This window comes from Vipera ursinii (assembly GCF_947247035.1).
Source record: "Vipera ursinii genome assembly, chromosome: 2".
Classification (NCBI taxonomy): Eukaryota; Metazoa; Chordata; class Lepidosauria; order Squamata; family Viperidae; genus Vipera; species Vipera ursinii.
The window spans coordinates 134,043,614-134,060,080 of record NC_139513.1 but is presented as its reverse complement, the minus strand read 5'-3'; the positions used below and the strand labels follow the sequence as shown (position 1 = coordinate 134,060,080).

General features: G+C 43.2%; 1 protein-coding gene across 1 annotated transcript in view; it reads left to right on the top strand.

Annotated features, from left to right (window-relative positions):
* Window positions 1-923: 923 nt before the first annotated feature.
* The window catches only part of AXIN2 (axin 2), a 49,114-nt gene continuing 33,570 nt past the window's right edge, over window positions 924-16,467 (top strand). Inside the window, exons 1-3 of the mRNA XM_083355446.1 lie at window positions 924-1,101; window positions 2,374-3,335; window positions 12,977-13,117. Of these exons, the coding sequence (XP_083211572.1) occupies window positions 2,512-3,335; window positions 12,977-13,117 (965 nt within the window). The 5' untranslated portion in view covers window positions 924-1,101; window positions 2,374-2,511. The remainder of the gene's footprint in view (window positions 1,102-2,373; window positions 3,336-12,976; window positions 13,118-16,467) is intronic.

Here is a 16,467-nt window from a genome sequence, read left to right as displayed (position 1 = left end):
GGGGGAGAGGAGGAGGAGGAGGAGGACGGGGGGCTCCTGTTTGGAAGGAAGTGCCGGGCGCCCGATTTAACGGAGGGGGCGGGAGAGAGAGAGAGCCCCGCCACCAACTACGGGATCAATGGTAAGTTGCGAAAGAATGTGTGTAATTCCTTCGCCCCTCCCCCTCCCTCCGTTGCTTTGATGTTTTCTTGGCTGGAGCTTTGAAGTTGTTCAGAGAAGCTGTTTGCGCGCTCGCTATGAGTAAGCAGACCTAGGGAAAAAAAAGAGAGCTGGGTTTGTACGAACCACAGCAGCCACTGGGCTGTGTGTGTGTGTGTGTGTGTGTGTGTGAGAGAGAGAGAGAGAGAGAGAGAGAGAGAGAGAGAGAGAGAGAGAGAGAGAGAGAGAGTTTAAGGGGGGACACATCTGCTGGGGAAGGAAAGGGTCTTTTCACAGACCTCCCCCCCCCATAAACATCCCGGTAAAGTAGGGAGGAGTTTTTTGCCTTTGTTTTCCAGCAATGTTTTGTGACTTGGAAAGGAGGTATATATATAGAGAGAGACCCAGGATGGCTTCGGTTGGTAGGTAGGCGAAGGATGCCTTCGCTGCCAGTCCCTCCTCCCGCACCTCTTCGCGCACACCCCTCCCACTTCTGTCAGCACCCTCGATGAACTCCAAAGAGGCGCAGCGTGCTGACTTTGGGGTCAGTTGTTACACAGGACTTGGAGAAGGCGGTCGGGGAACGTTTTCCTGTTCTCTCGTTCCTTTCTCTCTCTCTCTTTCTCTCTTTCCCCTTCTGTCTCTCTCTCTCTCTCTCTCTCTCCCCCACCAGTTCCTGAGATATCTCAGCAGATCTGCTTATTCCCCCCCCCCATCTTCCCATCAGTCGCCATTTCTGGATATTTTTCTCTTCTTTCTTTAATGTTTCCCTCCCTCTGCGGGATGATTCTCTGGGGGTATGGGCTGCAGTGTCGTCTCCTCCTCCTCCTCCTCAAAATCTATTTAATTTGTGTTGTAAACGATCGCCTTCATGCCCACCGCCTCTTTGATGGAGGGCTTGTCTAAGTGGGGAAATGCTTGAGGATTCGAACAGCCTGGTCTGGAATGTCTACTCTTCTTCAGGTATCTTCCAGGACATCCTCCTCCTCCTCCTCCTCCTCCTCCCACCCCACCCCACCCCACCCGCCTCCCTTTGAAGCAGCTTTTGAACTTTCTTAAGAAGAAAAGTTGAGGCGAGCAGGAAACCATACAGGGAACTTTTATGTGTTTATATGCTCTAGGCTATGGGTGGAAGAGGTTGGTTGGAAGCCTGGCATTCATTCGGTTGCTCATTTTACTGGCGTTGGGAGTTTTGCAGCTCTTTGCATGTTTGACGGAACAGCAGCTTCCTCAACCCCCCCCCCCCCCCGGATTGGATGGGGGAGTTACGGTGAGCTGGTAAAGAACTTCGGACGCCCATTCTTTTGCTGAGGGGGTACAGCGCAGCCTCCTCGCCCTTAAGAGTTGAATTGTGTTAAAAATGGTGCTTTGTCGCAGGAAAGGGGACAGATGCACGATAAAGGTCGCAATGGGCGGGGGGGTGGGTGGGGGGAAAGAGAAAGTATATGTCAACAATATACTTGAACCAAGCACGGCTCTTTTCGAAGGCCGTAAGCAAATTGGTAAGAGAGGCTTCGTTTTCCACGCGAGGCTAGTCAAGTCTGCCTTTGTCTTTCCAGCTTCTTTCCGACCTTTCTTCCCTAGGTACAGTTCAGAGGAGCATCCAGCCTTGTGCTTCCTTAGGAGGGTTTCTGGTGATCGTAATCTAAATGTTTCAGGAGTTGAAAGGTTGGGGGGGGGAGGGAGAGAGAGAGAGAGAGAGAGAGAGAGTGAAATGGAAACCAGATGCCGAGGAAAGCACGTTTTGTTCTTTTGCCGTGAGTTATCTAGCAAAGAGAGAGGGAGGGAAGCAAAAGCTGAAGGAATGTTTTTTTGCTGCAAAATGGGTTGAACGGCATGTGGGGATCCAAGATTATTCCTGGGACTCCTCAGATGTTATCATAAGTAGGAGTGCGGGGGGGGGGGGGCGGAGAGAAACCCTCATGATGTTTTTCTTTGTGCATGTTGAGACTTTATAGGAATAAGGAAAAGTTCTGTTCTTGTTTTTGTTTCCAACCCCTCACCCCACCCGGCTCTCTCTCTCTCTGCATAGGAGAGTTAAAAGTGTGCCCAGAGTTCACTCTTTCTCTTTGAAAAGCGTATTTGATACTTTTGATTAGTGCTGTAGATAGCTGTGGTTGCCTTTTTATTTTAATGTGAAGAGTTGAAAAGCCTGTTTACTTTTTGTCTTTGATGTTGGTTGGATCTGGTTTTGATTAGATCAATACTTCTCTCCCCCCCTTTTTTTTCTTTAAGAGAGAAGACTCTGAGGATCCCCTGCTGACTTGAGAAAGAAAAGAGAGAGAGAGAGAGAGAGGCACACAGATTGCTGAGGAACTTAAAAAGGGGAAAGGAAGAAAAAAAAAGCTCTATCAGAAGGAACTCCCAGGAACCATGAGCAGCGCTGCATTGCTGACTCACCTCCCAGACCCCAGCAGCAGCTTCAGGGAAGATGCCCCACGCCCCCCTGTACCAGGGGAAGAAGGAGAGACACCATGCCATCTGGCTGCCAGTTTCTTTGCCCTAAAAAACCAAAGCTTCAAGGCCATGTCTGTTTCTTCCACGCCCAGGAGGAATGAAGATGGTCTTGGGGAGCCAGAAGGCAGTGCATCTCCAGATTCTCCTCTAGCCCGATGGACCAAATCCTTGCATTCTTTACTAGGAGATCAAGATGGTGCTTATCTCTTTCGGACCTTCCTGGAAAGGGAGAAATGTGTGGATACTTTAGACTTTTGGTTTGCCTGCAATGGCTTCAGGCAGATGGACCTTAAGGATGCCAAAACTTTAAGAGTCGCCAAAGCTATCTACAAAAGGTACATTGAGAATAATAGCATTGTTTCCAAGCAACTCAAGCCTGCCACAAAGACCTACATACGGGATAATATCAAGAAGCAGCAGATTGATTCTGTAATGTTTGATCAGGCACAGACTGAGATTCAGACTGTGATGGAGGAAAATGCTTACCAGATGTTTTTGACTTCTGATATATACCTGGAATATGTAAGGAGTGGAGGAGAAAATCCTGCTTACATTAACAGCCATGGACTGGGCAGCTTGAAAGTGGATTGTGGCTATCTCCCTACCTTGAATGAAGAAGAGGAATGGAGCTGCGCTGACCTTAAAAACAAACTTTTGCCCTCCATACTTGGACTGTCCAGTAAGACCTTGAGGGCCACAGCTAGTGTCCGAGCTACAGAAACTGTGGAAAATGGGTTTAGGTAAGAGCAATAGATTCAATTTATTATGGGAAGGTGTTAGGTGTTACAGTGTATTGCAAAATGAGTGTGTAGATGAATGTTGTGTTCCTGGTTTAAGTCAAATTTGGCAAAGAGACTCTTATTTTTTGAAGCTTCCCAATTTTGGCATTTAGTTCTTGCTGGAGGGGAGGGCTGCCTTTTCCCCTAATACAAAAAAGGAGTACGTTGTGGTTCTTAAGACCCACCAGTTCTAAACCTCTTTTAGACATCAAAAAAGAACTTCAAAGGACTCTTGTTCTTTGAGACATGCATTAATTGTTACCACTTTAAACCACATTAAGAGGAACTGGGAAGAGCACCATCTAGGCATGTGAATGAGTAATGAAATACTAGTTTGCCAACTTCATCCCTAGCTGGTGTTGAAATATGTGGATTACATGTAGAAAATGGAGAGCAATTATGTGATGATGGAACTAGAAAATCCATATTATTGAGATAACCTGTAATACTGAACCAAGTGACTTCAAGAAGACGATGTCTCCACACAGGTATTTTCATAAGGAATATCAGGTAGTAGCTTGATCAGTGAATATTAGCTGAATAAATTGGATTTCTTAAGTGGAACAAAACAAGGTTAGCTAAAGGGATGGCTTCAGGTACAGGATATTAGTAATGGCAAGAGTCTTCTTGTCAAGAGATGAGCTGCGTGCTCCAGGTTCAAAGGAAGCTGCTTGATACCAACTTAAAATGTTGGTCCTTTCAGTTTGCTACTTGTCTATTCAACTAACAGCAGCTCTTCTTCCAGAATTCGTGTACAGTTTTCTACTTGGAAAGGGACAAGTCAGGATTTCAACCTAGGATTTTTATTTTATTTTTCTGTGCGAAGAAGGATTGTGCTTGTATTCTGGAGCTTTCCCCACATGAATGGCGTGCAGTCTTCATTCGAATGTTGCTTTTTTTGCCCATGTCAACACTGTCTTTGGTAACCCCCAAGAGAATGATGTGTGCTTTCCTTTAGTTGTACTGGCTGCTGAAAGTGGGGCAAGAATAGTTTGTTCATCACCAAGTGGCAACATCATCATATTCTCTCTCTCCATCGTGCAGAGCTGCATGTTCTTCTATGATATTATTCTTATCCCCCCTTTTTTGCCTTCATAAATCAGAATTGGTTGCATATGAAAGTGTAGAGCAGAAGGACTCTCTCTCTCTCCCCCCACCTCCCTCCCTCGCTCTCCCCCCCACCTCCTTCCCTCACTCCCCCCCTCCCTCCCTCTCTCTCATGCGCATACACATTCTCTCTTTCTGTATGCTGTCTTGCTTTGGGAGTTTCTAAATCTGGTAAGTATTTGACATCTGGTTTACAGGAATTTTGTGAGTGTTTCTGTGATTCATGGACATCAAAGGATTTCAGGCATCTTCTCTTTTTTCAGCTTGTGGCCTGCCTCTAAGAGGAGGGATCCTGAATTGCATCCCTTTTTTTCTTGACTTTTTAGCGATGGGACTATGTGGTCTTTCTTAGGGATAGGACTGGCAAGGCAGCTGATTTCAATCCGGCTTTCACTCACAGCAGTATAAATCTGGAGCAGCTCCAGATGTAGAAGGAGTGGCTTACAGTTGTTGCCTGTGTACATGACATCCATGTATGACATATTTGTTTCATCTGTTTGATGGAAATGTGCGCTATAATCTCTGTAAAAGGGGTTCTTCTGTCGGAAGACTCAAGTTTTTCTTACGGAGTCAGCTTTGCAGCGGTTCGTATTTGTTGTGACAGTGAACCTGAACATAGAGATAACGATCACCTTATACAAGATATATTTGTTTTTCTTAGGTTAAGGGTAAAGACTGTAAAGGACATTTTCTGCCCCTGGAACTCCAGAAATAATAGATTTCAATATTCTATTGCTTTAATGAGTCTAGAATAGGATTGTTTTTTCATGGTTGACCAAATTTTATTTGAACCTGCAGCTTCACATCTTATTATGAATATGTTGATGGTATTTTATAGGAAATTTATTTATAGCTTTTACCTTAAGCAAAGGCACGGTTTGCATGGGTTTGTGTGATCCTCTTCAAAGAGGCATGGAACAGGGTTTAGGGTCTGTCCTCCCTGCATGACTAAACAGTTGGATTTGAACTTGAGTTCTAGTCCTGTCACTGCCCCAGGCTTAGTGTGTGATCTTGGGCACGCCAGCCCATCCATTCTCAAACTACTTTTTTCTGCTATGAAATTGAAATAGGACTTACTTGTGGTTGTGTACCTAGACCAGGGGTAGGCAACCTCGCTCTTTTGTGACTCGTGGACTTCAACTCAGGAATTCTGGGAGTTGAAGTCCATGAGTCATAAAAGAGCTGAGGTTGCCTACCCCTGACATAGACTTTGGTAAGAATTTTTTGAGTACTTTGACTGTTGGAAGTGTTAGCTCGGGCAGCAGTTTCTAGAGTGGGCTCTTAACAGTTACATATTGCCTTAGGAAGCAAGTTCAAACTTCTTTTAATCTAGAGGTCATCAAATTTTATTCTTCTTCTACTTTAGCCAGTGCTAAAAATCCTGGTGTTTTTCCCCCCCACCTGGTAAAAGAATTGCTAGTATAGTATACATATCTAATCTACCTTCTGCTAACGCATCAGTTTTAACAGATAATTATGGAGATTTGGTGTATACCCATTTTTCCCCTGCAACTAGCCTACAACTGTAATGCATAATTCATGCAGAACACTCATCCTTATCTGATTTGTTAAATGTATAAACATGCAGGTACACACACACACACACACACACACACACACACACACACACAGAGTTAATGACTTGAGGCAAGAAAGCTATTTCAAGGCTGGTCCAGATAACTATTCACACATACAAGGTGCTGCTCTCTGGCATGTGAACTTGCGACTTGTGACTTGCGACTTTTGAGACTTGTTACTTCACGCTCCATACAACGGAACTGAAAAAAGTTGTCTATGTAGTATTCTAAATGTATGATGTCCTGGTTCATGGGCCCAAATCTGCCTTCTGACAGACAAGTTCTGAGTGAAGCTAGTTTTATTGCTGAATAAGCTGAATCTGGCAGATAGGTCTTCATTGATCAAAAGAGCTGCTGGTTGGTACTTATTGTATGTGAAAAAATTATTAACTGAAGCTAACTGGTATCCACAGTTAAATGACACCATGACAAGATCTTGTATGTGGATCTATGCCTTCTTCTCATTTTTTTTTTGGAGAAGAAGAGGCAAGTTATATACCAGTTTCCTATAAAATTATAAATACTACTAGCATTAAATGATCATACATGCCTCTATGAAGGACACACCAATTTTCACAGTCTGATGTAGCAGTTTCTTGACAAAGCATGCCATAGGTTTGGATTTTCAAGTTTATCACATGAAAACTCATGTGTCATCAATTAGACACCATTTTGCTTTCCCATTCCCCAATCTGTATATTACTGTGAATTGAAAATTGACTACTTCACACAATTTCTCAGCACTCTTTTGCTTGGGCTGAAAATGAAGGTTTGAAGCTGTGCATAAAACAGGAAGTTAAAATTGAAAGGAAAAAAAATGGACAAGAAAAGGAGTTTTTATTGTCACTGTAAACACTGAAGGGATTCATCCCTTGAGTTTCCTCTGCAGTTCACATCACTGTGTAGCTTAGTACATGGAAGGATATGTACTATGGACATGGAAGGTGTCTTGGTCAAGGCAAGAAGTAATAGTTTATGTTCCATGTTCTCTGTTCTATCTCTTTTATGCACTCAAGAAAGAATGCAAAAAAGAGTAACAAAGATGATTAGGGGGTTGGAGGATAAAACATATGAAAAATGGTTGCAGGAATTGGGTATGTCTAGTGAAAAGGATTAGGGGTGACATGATAGCAGTGTTCCAATATTTGAGAGGCTGCCATGAAGAAAAGGGTAGGGCAACCTATTTTCCAAAGCACCAAAAGGCAAGACAAGAAACAATGGATGGGAACTAATCAAGGGGAGAAGCAAGTTAGAACTAAGGAGAAATTTCCTAATAGTGGGAACAATTAACCAGTGGAGCAGTGTCCCTTCAGAAGTTATGAGTGCTCCATCACTGGAGGCTTTTAAGAAGAGACTGGACAACCACTCCTCTAGAATGGTATAGGGCAGGGGTCTTCAAACTCGGCCCTTTTATGACTCATGGACTTCAACTCCCAGAATTCTGCAGCCAGGCACACTGGCTGAGGAATTCTGGGAGTTGAAGTCCATTAGTCATAAAAGGGCCGAGTTTGAAGACCCCTGGTATAGGGTTTCCTGCTTGAACAGGAAGTTGGACTAGAAGACTTCCAAGGTTCTTTCCAACTTTATTATTCAATTAATGTCCTCCTTGATGATGGAGAGAAGCTACTACCTTGTTCCTTGAAAATATTTTCCACCATTCAGTCTTAAAGTGACGCCACCTTTGGTGGCCTTGAAGAAAGATAGGATGGAGATCCCTACACAGAGGAGTTGCAAGGTAGCTTGATGACATTTGGTTGCAGTTAAGGTTTCAGTGTGGTCAGGATCTATTATTTTCCCCTATTTTTCAAAGTGACCATGAAACTATCTTTAATTTATTCACTGTATGTTAGGTTTGTAAGAGCAAATCTTGGATTCCCCCCCCCCACACCTGTTTTAATTTTATAATTCTGTGTGAAGACTTCTCCATCCATTTTGCTGAAGTGCTGAAAAACAGTTGCAAGCTAAATGTCCCAGGAATTTATAAATCTCTTTGATGGTGCTTACCATTTCTGTTGAACTTCAAAGCAATAGTTTTGAAGCTCTTTCTTGTCGAAAATGATGAACTTTCCATAGTGACTGCTTACACTACTGAAGAGGCTCTTCTTAACCCTCCTATAGGGATGTATTGTAAACATAACTTCCAGTGGTTGCTGTGCTGGCACGTTTCAGATTGCAAGGGCTTGAAAAGAAAGGCCTATATAGGGTCCCTTGAAAGAGCCTGGTTGGTTCTCTATACAGATGGTGAGCATCTTGAAACCAGATACTTTACAACAACAGGCTCTGATGGGCCTGGGTTGTGTTAAAACAAGACATGAAACAGTTCCAAAGAGAGCAATAAAAGGTAAAAAGTCTTCAATTGCCCCCTTTCCTAAAAAAACAAAAAAAAAACCCTTTAACAGTGTACTGAAAGTTGAAGTTTCAGAAGCACAGATGCCTTATCAGGAGAATTGGCTTTGCTTTTAGGGGCAGAATTGCCATTCCTTCCCATCCCATGTTACACCTTTGCTCCGTGAGCTGCATTGGTTACCAGTTGTCTTCCGGGTAAAGTTCAAGGTTTTGGTTATGATCTTTAAGTCCCTACATGGCATGGGTCCGCGATACCTCGAGGACCACCTGCTGCCGGCGTCGACTCCCCTCCGCCCTGTGCGCGCCCACAGAGAGGGCCTCCTCAGGGTGCCTCCGGTCAGGGAATGTCGACTGGTGGCCCCCAGGGGGAGGGCCTTCTCTGTGGGTGCTCCGGCATTATGGAACCAACTGCCGGTTGAGCTCCGGACGGCATCAGACCTCCGATCCTTCCGTCGCGGGTTGAAGACCCATTTATTTGAACTAGTGGGTCTGGCCTGATGGGGGTACATGGGTTTTTATAGGCTTGTTTTATTATTCTTGTTTTAACTTGGGCATTGATTTAATTGTCTTTTAATGTCTGTATTGTTATTTATATTTACACCCTGTGAACCGCCCTGAGTCCCTCTGGGAGAAGGGCGGTATAAAAATCTCAATAAATTAAATTAAATTAAATTAAATCCACCCAGTAAAAAAAAATTCTGTTAGAAACAAAAAAAATCAGACTTTTCTCCATTTGTCATGCTTAGTATATTCATTCCTTCCTTCCTTCCTTCCTTCCTTCCTTCCTTCCTTCCTTCCTTCCTTCCTTCCTTCCGGATATCTTGAGCTTCCCACCAAAATTTTTTTTTAAAAAAATCTTGGTGCATTTTGGGAATGAATGCAGTCCCAGATGTGCAGAAATGGCTCCTCCTTTGGCAGTGCTGCAAAGGTCAGCTTGAGACAGAGATCCCAAAGTTCACCCCTACTCTTGGCCATTGCTCCTTGAAGAGGAGGGGGCTGGCCCTCTGCCTGTTTCTCCCTATCCATCCCCATCCCCTTCTTTACAAAGGTTGGTGCCCCCTGCCCTCCCCCTCCCCCGATGAAATGGAGGAATGCAACACACAGGAGAGAGGACACATGCAGTTTTTGACAGAAGTGAGCAAAGACTGGCTAAAGAGGGTGGAAGTGGACCCATGGAAATAAAGGAAGTAGAATATTAGCGGGTGAAATGATGTTTTTCATTTAAAGATGCCAGGCTGTTTACTTAAATCAAGTTTTGCCACTCTGCAAGTGCCTTGAGGGGATGTTTTTATAAGTAATCAAAAATAGGGACACCCTTCTTATGTCTTGGCCTTGAAGAAGTGAATTTCTTCTCCACCCACCTTGCCTTCTGAGCGCCTTGCGAGCAAACTCTTGATTGGAACAAGCGGCTCTGAACATTGGACAACGTGTGCAATGAGCTCTCTCCAGTGAAAAAGAGTTACCAAGCTGAGTTTCTTCCGGTTGAGGGATGTGGTCTGGCCCCTCTGAGATCTGTGCTGCGGAATGTTCTGGAAGTGGTGTACATTTGACAGCCGGGATGGGTGGGGGAATACCCTTTCATTCATTTTTCAGTATTTTATGGAACAGGCATCTGGAACTAAGGGGTGACTGCTTAAAAATAAGGAACATCTGGTAAACTTCAGTGTGGATTCCAGGCTTTTAAGAACTGAGGAGTTAAAGGTGGTACTGTCAGTGAGTAAGATCTTCCGAGACCTTCATCTCTAAGCAGTTGTCCCAATTCTGCAAATGCTTGTACGCAGTGCACCATCTTGCTCTCAGTTTTAAAGTCTTCTGTGTGAAAGGGTGTTCATCCAATGCTGGTTACCCCATATGTAAACATCTCCCCTCTTGTAGTCTTCTTTTATTCATCCTTATTGTTTTATTGGGATTGCAAATGTTTCATGACATTTATCTATTTATTAGTTTTATTGTATCTCAGCCAGAATCACTTTGGGTGAGATGGGCGGCCGTATTTGACAAATAAATCACTCAAACTACTAGTGTGACAGCTGGTAATTCTTGATTTACAACCATTCGCTTAGTGACCGTTCAAAGTTACAATGACACTGGGAAAAAGTGACTTATGACCATTTGTCACACTTACGATCTTTGCTGCATTCCCCCATGGTCATGTGATCAAAATTTGTTCCGTTTGGATGGTTGCAGTATCCCGGGATCATGTGATCTCCTTTTGCAGTCTTCTGACAAGCCAAGTCAATGATGAAGCTAGGTTCACTTAACAACCGTGTTACTAACTTAACAACTGCAGTGATTCCCTTAACTGTGTCAAGAAAAGTCGTAAGATGGGGGAAAACTCAATTATCTTGATTAGCAATGGAAATTTTGGACTCAATTGTGGTCATAAGAAGATCCGGTTACTGTCCAAAAATAGAGATGGCAGGATGACCCAGAATAAAAAACTGATACAAGAAATATCTTTCGGGATGCTTATTACACATAAAAAAGAAACTATTTTTTGTGCATTTCTCCTCAAGACTAGGTGGTCAATGAAGAAAGATTGATTTGCTTTTCAAATCAGATGCTTTCCCATTAGACCTCCCTTTAATTAGACGCCCTCTGCTCTCTCCTCGGAAATCAAATGCTCATTGGCTGACTTTGAAGTCATAGCCTTTCTATCAAGGTAACAGGGCTTGATCCCAAATACATTGCATTAATCTGTCTAGAATTTCTTCAATGTAGGCTTACAATAGATCCTATTATAAATCAGAGGCAGAAGGGAGTCCTGTGTCTTTAAGGTCACTTTATGAGTTTGCAGCCTAGATAAAAAATTCAGGAAAGTCAATTCATCTCTTTTATGGTGATGCTCGTTTGCTTGCTGCTCCCTTTCTGATGAAGAAGTAAGAATCTGAGCATTTAATGTTTTAGTGGGAAAGTAGTTGAGTATTTGGTGGGAAGTGGCTGGGAAGCCTGACCAAAATGGAAATGTTATACAGAAGTACTCCTTGACTTACACAGGTTTGTTCAGTGACTGCTCAAAGTTATAACAGCACTGAAAAAAGTGACTTATGACTGTTTTCCAACTTACCCATGGTCATGTGATCAGAGTGAAGCAACTGCTTCATATTAATGACAGTTGCAGTGTCTTCGGGTCATGTGATCACATTTTGCAAACTTCTGAGAAACAAAGCCAATGGGGGAAGCTAGTTTACTTAACAAACCTATGTCATTAACAACTGTAGTGATTCACTTAACTATGGCAAGAAAAGTTGAAAAATGGGGCAAAACTCACTTAACAACTGTCTTGCTTAACCCCAGAAATTTTGGGCTCAATTGCTATCGTAAGTTGGGGACTATCTGTAGTTAAGGGATAGGCTGAGGGGTAGATGGCTTGATAACTTTTTGGGCAATTTCGAACACTGGCTGGTCAGAGAATCAGTGCCATAGATGTCACGGAGGGGTCTGTTCGTCTATTGTGAAAGTGTCAGTTTTTGCGGAAGTGCAATAGAGTTAATAGCACTTTTACCCCTAAAGCAAAATTGCAGAGCAGTTTGTCACATGGTATGGTAAATGTGAGAAATAAACTGAGATCTTGTGTGCAGTTGGGCTTTGTCCTAGCGAAGCAGGTTTAGCATTCATGAATGCAGCCTCTGCCTGCTTAACTAGGACGAAGTCCAACTGCTCACAAGAAGATCTTATTTCAGGGTAGATAGAGATGGGGTTACGCTTGAAAAAAAAAGGTGAAGGTGTTGACAGCTAGAGTGACTTTTATTGATGGCTCCCTTTCCACTCTATCTAGACCTGGGATGTCCAATCTTTGTACCTTTAAGTTTTGTGGACTTCAGCTCCCGCAATTCCTCAGCCACTTGAAGTCCACAGGTCTTAAAGTTGCCAAGGTTGGACACCTCTAATCTAGACCTCTATCATCTTTGAAATAGCAAGGCCTAGAAGCAGGGCAAGTGTGTAAATTGGTACAACACGGTTTCTAAAACCAGGAACACAAAGGGTTAACCAAGCTCAGTGATATGACTAAACTACTTCAGAGCTTTTATTGGGAGAATAAGTTAAGAGTGGAGATGCTTGAAGATAGCCCCTTGGAATAAAGGCTGGGGGGGATAAAAAGAATGAAGTTTGATGACTTTTATTTTCAAGCAGTTCAATAGTTGGTGCCTTGAAGTCATGGATAAGCAACCTGGTGCCCTTCAGAGGTCTGGGACTGAAACTCCCACAATCCCATAATTAGTGGCTGGAGTTAATTAGAGACGAAGTCCGAAAACATTGTGAGAGCTCCAGATTCTCTATCCCTAATTTAAAATATCTTGTGAAGTCATTGAGACAGGCGATCTATGAAATTATGTGGGAAAGCTTAAAACAGTGGGAAGAAAGCTTTAAACTGTGGTCCGTCTTAGACACTTTTCATTTTCAAGAATTGCATGGAATCAGTGGGTTTTTTCCCCCTCTCTCTCCAAGTGTTGGGAATGTTAGGTCTGTAGTTTGCCTTGTGTAACTGCTACCTTACTCTTTGGTCTCCTAAAGTTTGCATTTCCTGAGTTCAAAGACTAACTGGGCTCTCTTGTTTTTGCTCATTTCTAGATCCTTCAAGAGGAATGATCCAGTTCATCCTTATCATGTGAATTCTGGCTACGTCTTTGCTCCTGCTACTAGTGCAAATGACAGTGAAATTTCTAGTGATGCTCTGACTGATGATTCTATGTCAATGACTGACAGCAGCGTGTAAGTATTTCCGTCATTAGTATTGGAAAGAAATTTGTAATGTTAAATTTTGCCTTTCTACTAAAAACTGAGCACATGACTGGAACAGAACAGTATTTGCTGCAAAATGAAGATTTGGCTCCACCATTTTCATTGCTTGAGAGGGATTATTATCCAAACTCTCAGACAAATAACCTTGTTCTCCTGGAAAACCTACACAGTTTGCTTCTGGCCCACGGAACATGTTTGTAAGTTGTCCCTTAGTTGCTGTCTTGATTCAGGTGTTTTTAGGGCTGTGTGTGCTATCATTAAATAATGACCATGTTCAAAAATAAATTGCTTCCTTTAGGAAGTGCTCTGAGGCTACTGCTGCGCTTCCAAGTATAATTGATCTAAAAGGCTAGTGACCTCTTGTGCCAATATTAGAACTAGAATTAGAGGTTTGGCCTGTTTTCTTTTAGTTTCTCTCTAGAAGGGGAATGGTCTCCTGTGCAAAATCTTAACTGGTGGAGAAAGAAAGAAAGAAAGAAAGAAAGAAAGAAAGAAAGAAAGAAAGAAAGAGAAAAAGGAATGAAGAGAGAGAAAGAAATAAATTAAAGAAAGAAAGAGGAAAAAGAAAGGGATAGAATAGAATGGAATGGAATGGAATGGAATAGAATAGAATAGAATAATAACATTATTGTCACTTTGAATGTACGCTAATCGGCATACATTAAAATGAAATTTCATTGCATGCACCTCTCAAAGGGTCATCGCCTTCAACATACACTACATAAATATGACAGAATAAATAAATGGAAAGGGAAAGGGAAAGGAAAGGCTGACTCTCTTGGTCAGCCTCTAGTCTACATAATCCCTGGTGGTTAAATTGCATTATTACTGGTAGTTCTTTTCTCAAGTTTTATTCTCTCTCCTGCTTTTGAATGAAGGCAGTGCTTTATTATTGAAATATCCCAGGATATTAGAAGGCCATGGTACATTTTGCTGTTGAAAGCAGAAAGAAGTTTTTTAAAAGTTGATTGGTTTTGCGGTAATTAAGGGTTTCTCTACTTCCTGTCGTGAGTCAGCTGATGCCCTGGGACCAAGTCTAGAACCCCCCTGAGATGGACTGCAGAGTAAACATGCCTTGGGTGGCACTTGTAGGCAGACAGTGTTGGTGTTGTGCCTGCTTCTTCATGGAAGCCAACCGTTTATAGGCAGTCCTCCACTTATGATCATAACTGAGTCCAAAATTGTTGTTGCTAAGTGAAACTTTCTTAAGTTTTGCCCCATTTTACAGCCTTCCTTGCCACAGTTGTGAAGTGAATCACTGCAGTTGTTAAGTTAGTAACACGGTTGTTAAGTGAAACTGGCCTCCCCATTGACTTTGCTTGGCAGAAGGTCAGAAAAGGCGATCACATGACCCTGGTACGCTGCCACCCTCATAAATATGAATCAGTTGCCAAGCATCTGAATATGGATCATGTGACCCTGGGGATGCCGCAGCGGTTGTAAGTCTGAAAGATGGCCATACGTCACTTTTTCCAGTGCTGCTGTAACTTTGAATGGTCACTCAATGATCACTCAATGGATTGTTGTAAGTTGAGGACTACCTGTATATGACCCCTGGGGACTTTCTCTAATGGGCTCCATTTTTGTTGTGGAACCTCCTTGAAACAATCGTGAAAACTGCCTCTCCCATCTCTTATGGAGCTATAGTGGCCTTGCCTGATCCTAAAGATGATCACCAAGCTGTCTTGCCAGGATGGTGGGCCCATCCTTGTGCATCCATGGAGTTGAGTCATTTTTGGACTAGCAATGGCTCCTTACGGCTGGGATTCTTATAACCCGCTCTTCAGAGCCAGGCCAATTGTAGGGCCTTCTGCAGATGAGAGGCCAGAGTGAGAAAGAAGGGTGGGGGTGGGGGTAGGTGGAGGGGTGAATGAAAGACTTAACTGAATCCCTTTCAGCCTATTGTTCATCTAGGGGAGCTTAGGGAGGATAAGAGGTTAGCAGGCAGCTTTGAAATTGACTTGAACAAGTGAATAGGAGCTCCCCCTAAAGCAAGGCACAAAAGAAAACTGGCCTGTTTGCTCCTGCCATAAGAAGAGCTCCTTCAGGTCATGAGGAGCTTGATTATACCGCTGGGGACCGGGTGAACAGACAAAACGTGGATTTCAGTAGTATCCAGGATGGTTACCTAGCACGAAGGAGCGACTTTTCTTCACCTGCTCCTGCTGCAAAATCCAGCCCAGGTTTTGTGCGTTTGACTTTTCCTTGCACTGGGTGTACAAAAGAGAAACTTGAGCAAAAGCTAGAAGGGGAAAGGGTATTTTCCTGTCCGGGCTGAGGTGGGCTAGGCCAGGGAAGGGGTTGGAAAAGGAAAGAAATCCACTGCTAGATTGTGGTAGATTGATTTCCTTTGATGCTGCGGCATGACATCAGCGCCTTCTCCTATAGGTTTTTGTGCATTTGGGTTGTCTCTTGGATGGGAGACGAATGGAGGGAGAGAACGTAGAGATACACGAAGCCAGGGTGAGCTGGGAGGGGAAGACAAACGCATGAAGTGTCTAAATTTGCAGTTAATCTCAAGTATCCTGGCGGACGTTTTGGTTGCCCATGTGCTCTTTTGGTGCCGACCACAAAGCACCTCCAATTTCCATGTCTTGGTTGGAGGGAAGGAAATGGAGAGAAGAAAGAGAGCTGAAAGAGGGAGTGTCTTATTATTTGGTTATATCTTATTTATGGATTTACTTTGGACCCAGGAGAATACTGCTGAGTGAACTTCAAATATTACCTTATCTTACAAACCAGGCTTTTGATGTTGGCGAGATCAGAGGCTGTGCTCCACAGCCATTGCCAAATGAAGATGGGAGTGAATGCATATGCGCCAAAGCCTGAGATTTCAAAAGAAGCAGTAAAACTACATTCAAGTTAGGTCAGGCACATCTAAGTCAAAAGACTAAGATAATTGGCTCAGCTTAAATGGCAGCTGACTGGAAAGGAGACTTCAAAACTAGTGTTTCCCCAGAAACAGATTGGCTTAGTCCCAGAGTGGTTAGCTAAAATGTTTATAATTAAACTGTGCTCCTCGTTGCCTAAAATTATGCAGTTCTTTATCCTAGACGTGGATTTAAACACGCAAGCACGCACACACACACAGAGGCAGGGACAAGGAGGAGAAAGTTAGTGGACTGACACGGTTGTCATCTTGTCCTCTTCCATTGCCCCACTTTTGAGGCCATCAAGCTCTTGTATTTAAAAAGCTTTCAAATATTGCAGCATTGGGCAGATACATTTAGTGTCCCCTCTTCTCAGATCTCCCTCTACTATCGAGAGGCCAAGTGTGGCCTCGATAGGATTCTTCTAGTTGAGGATTATTACAGCCTTAT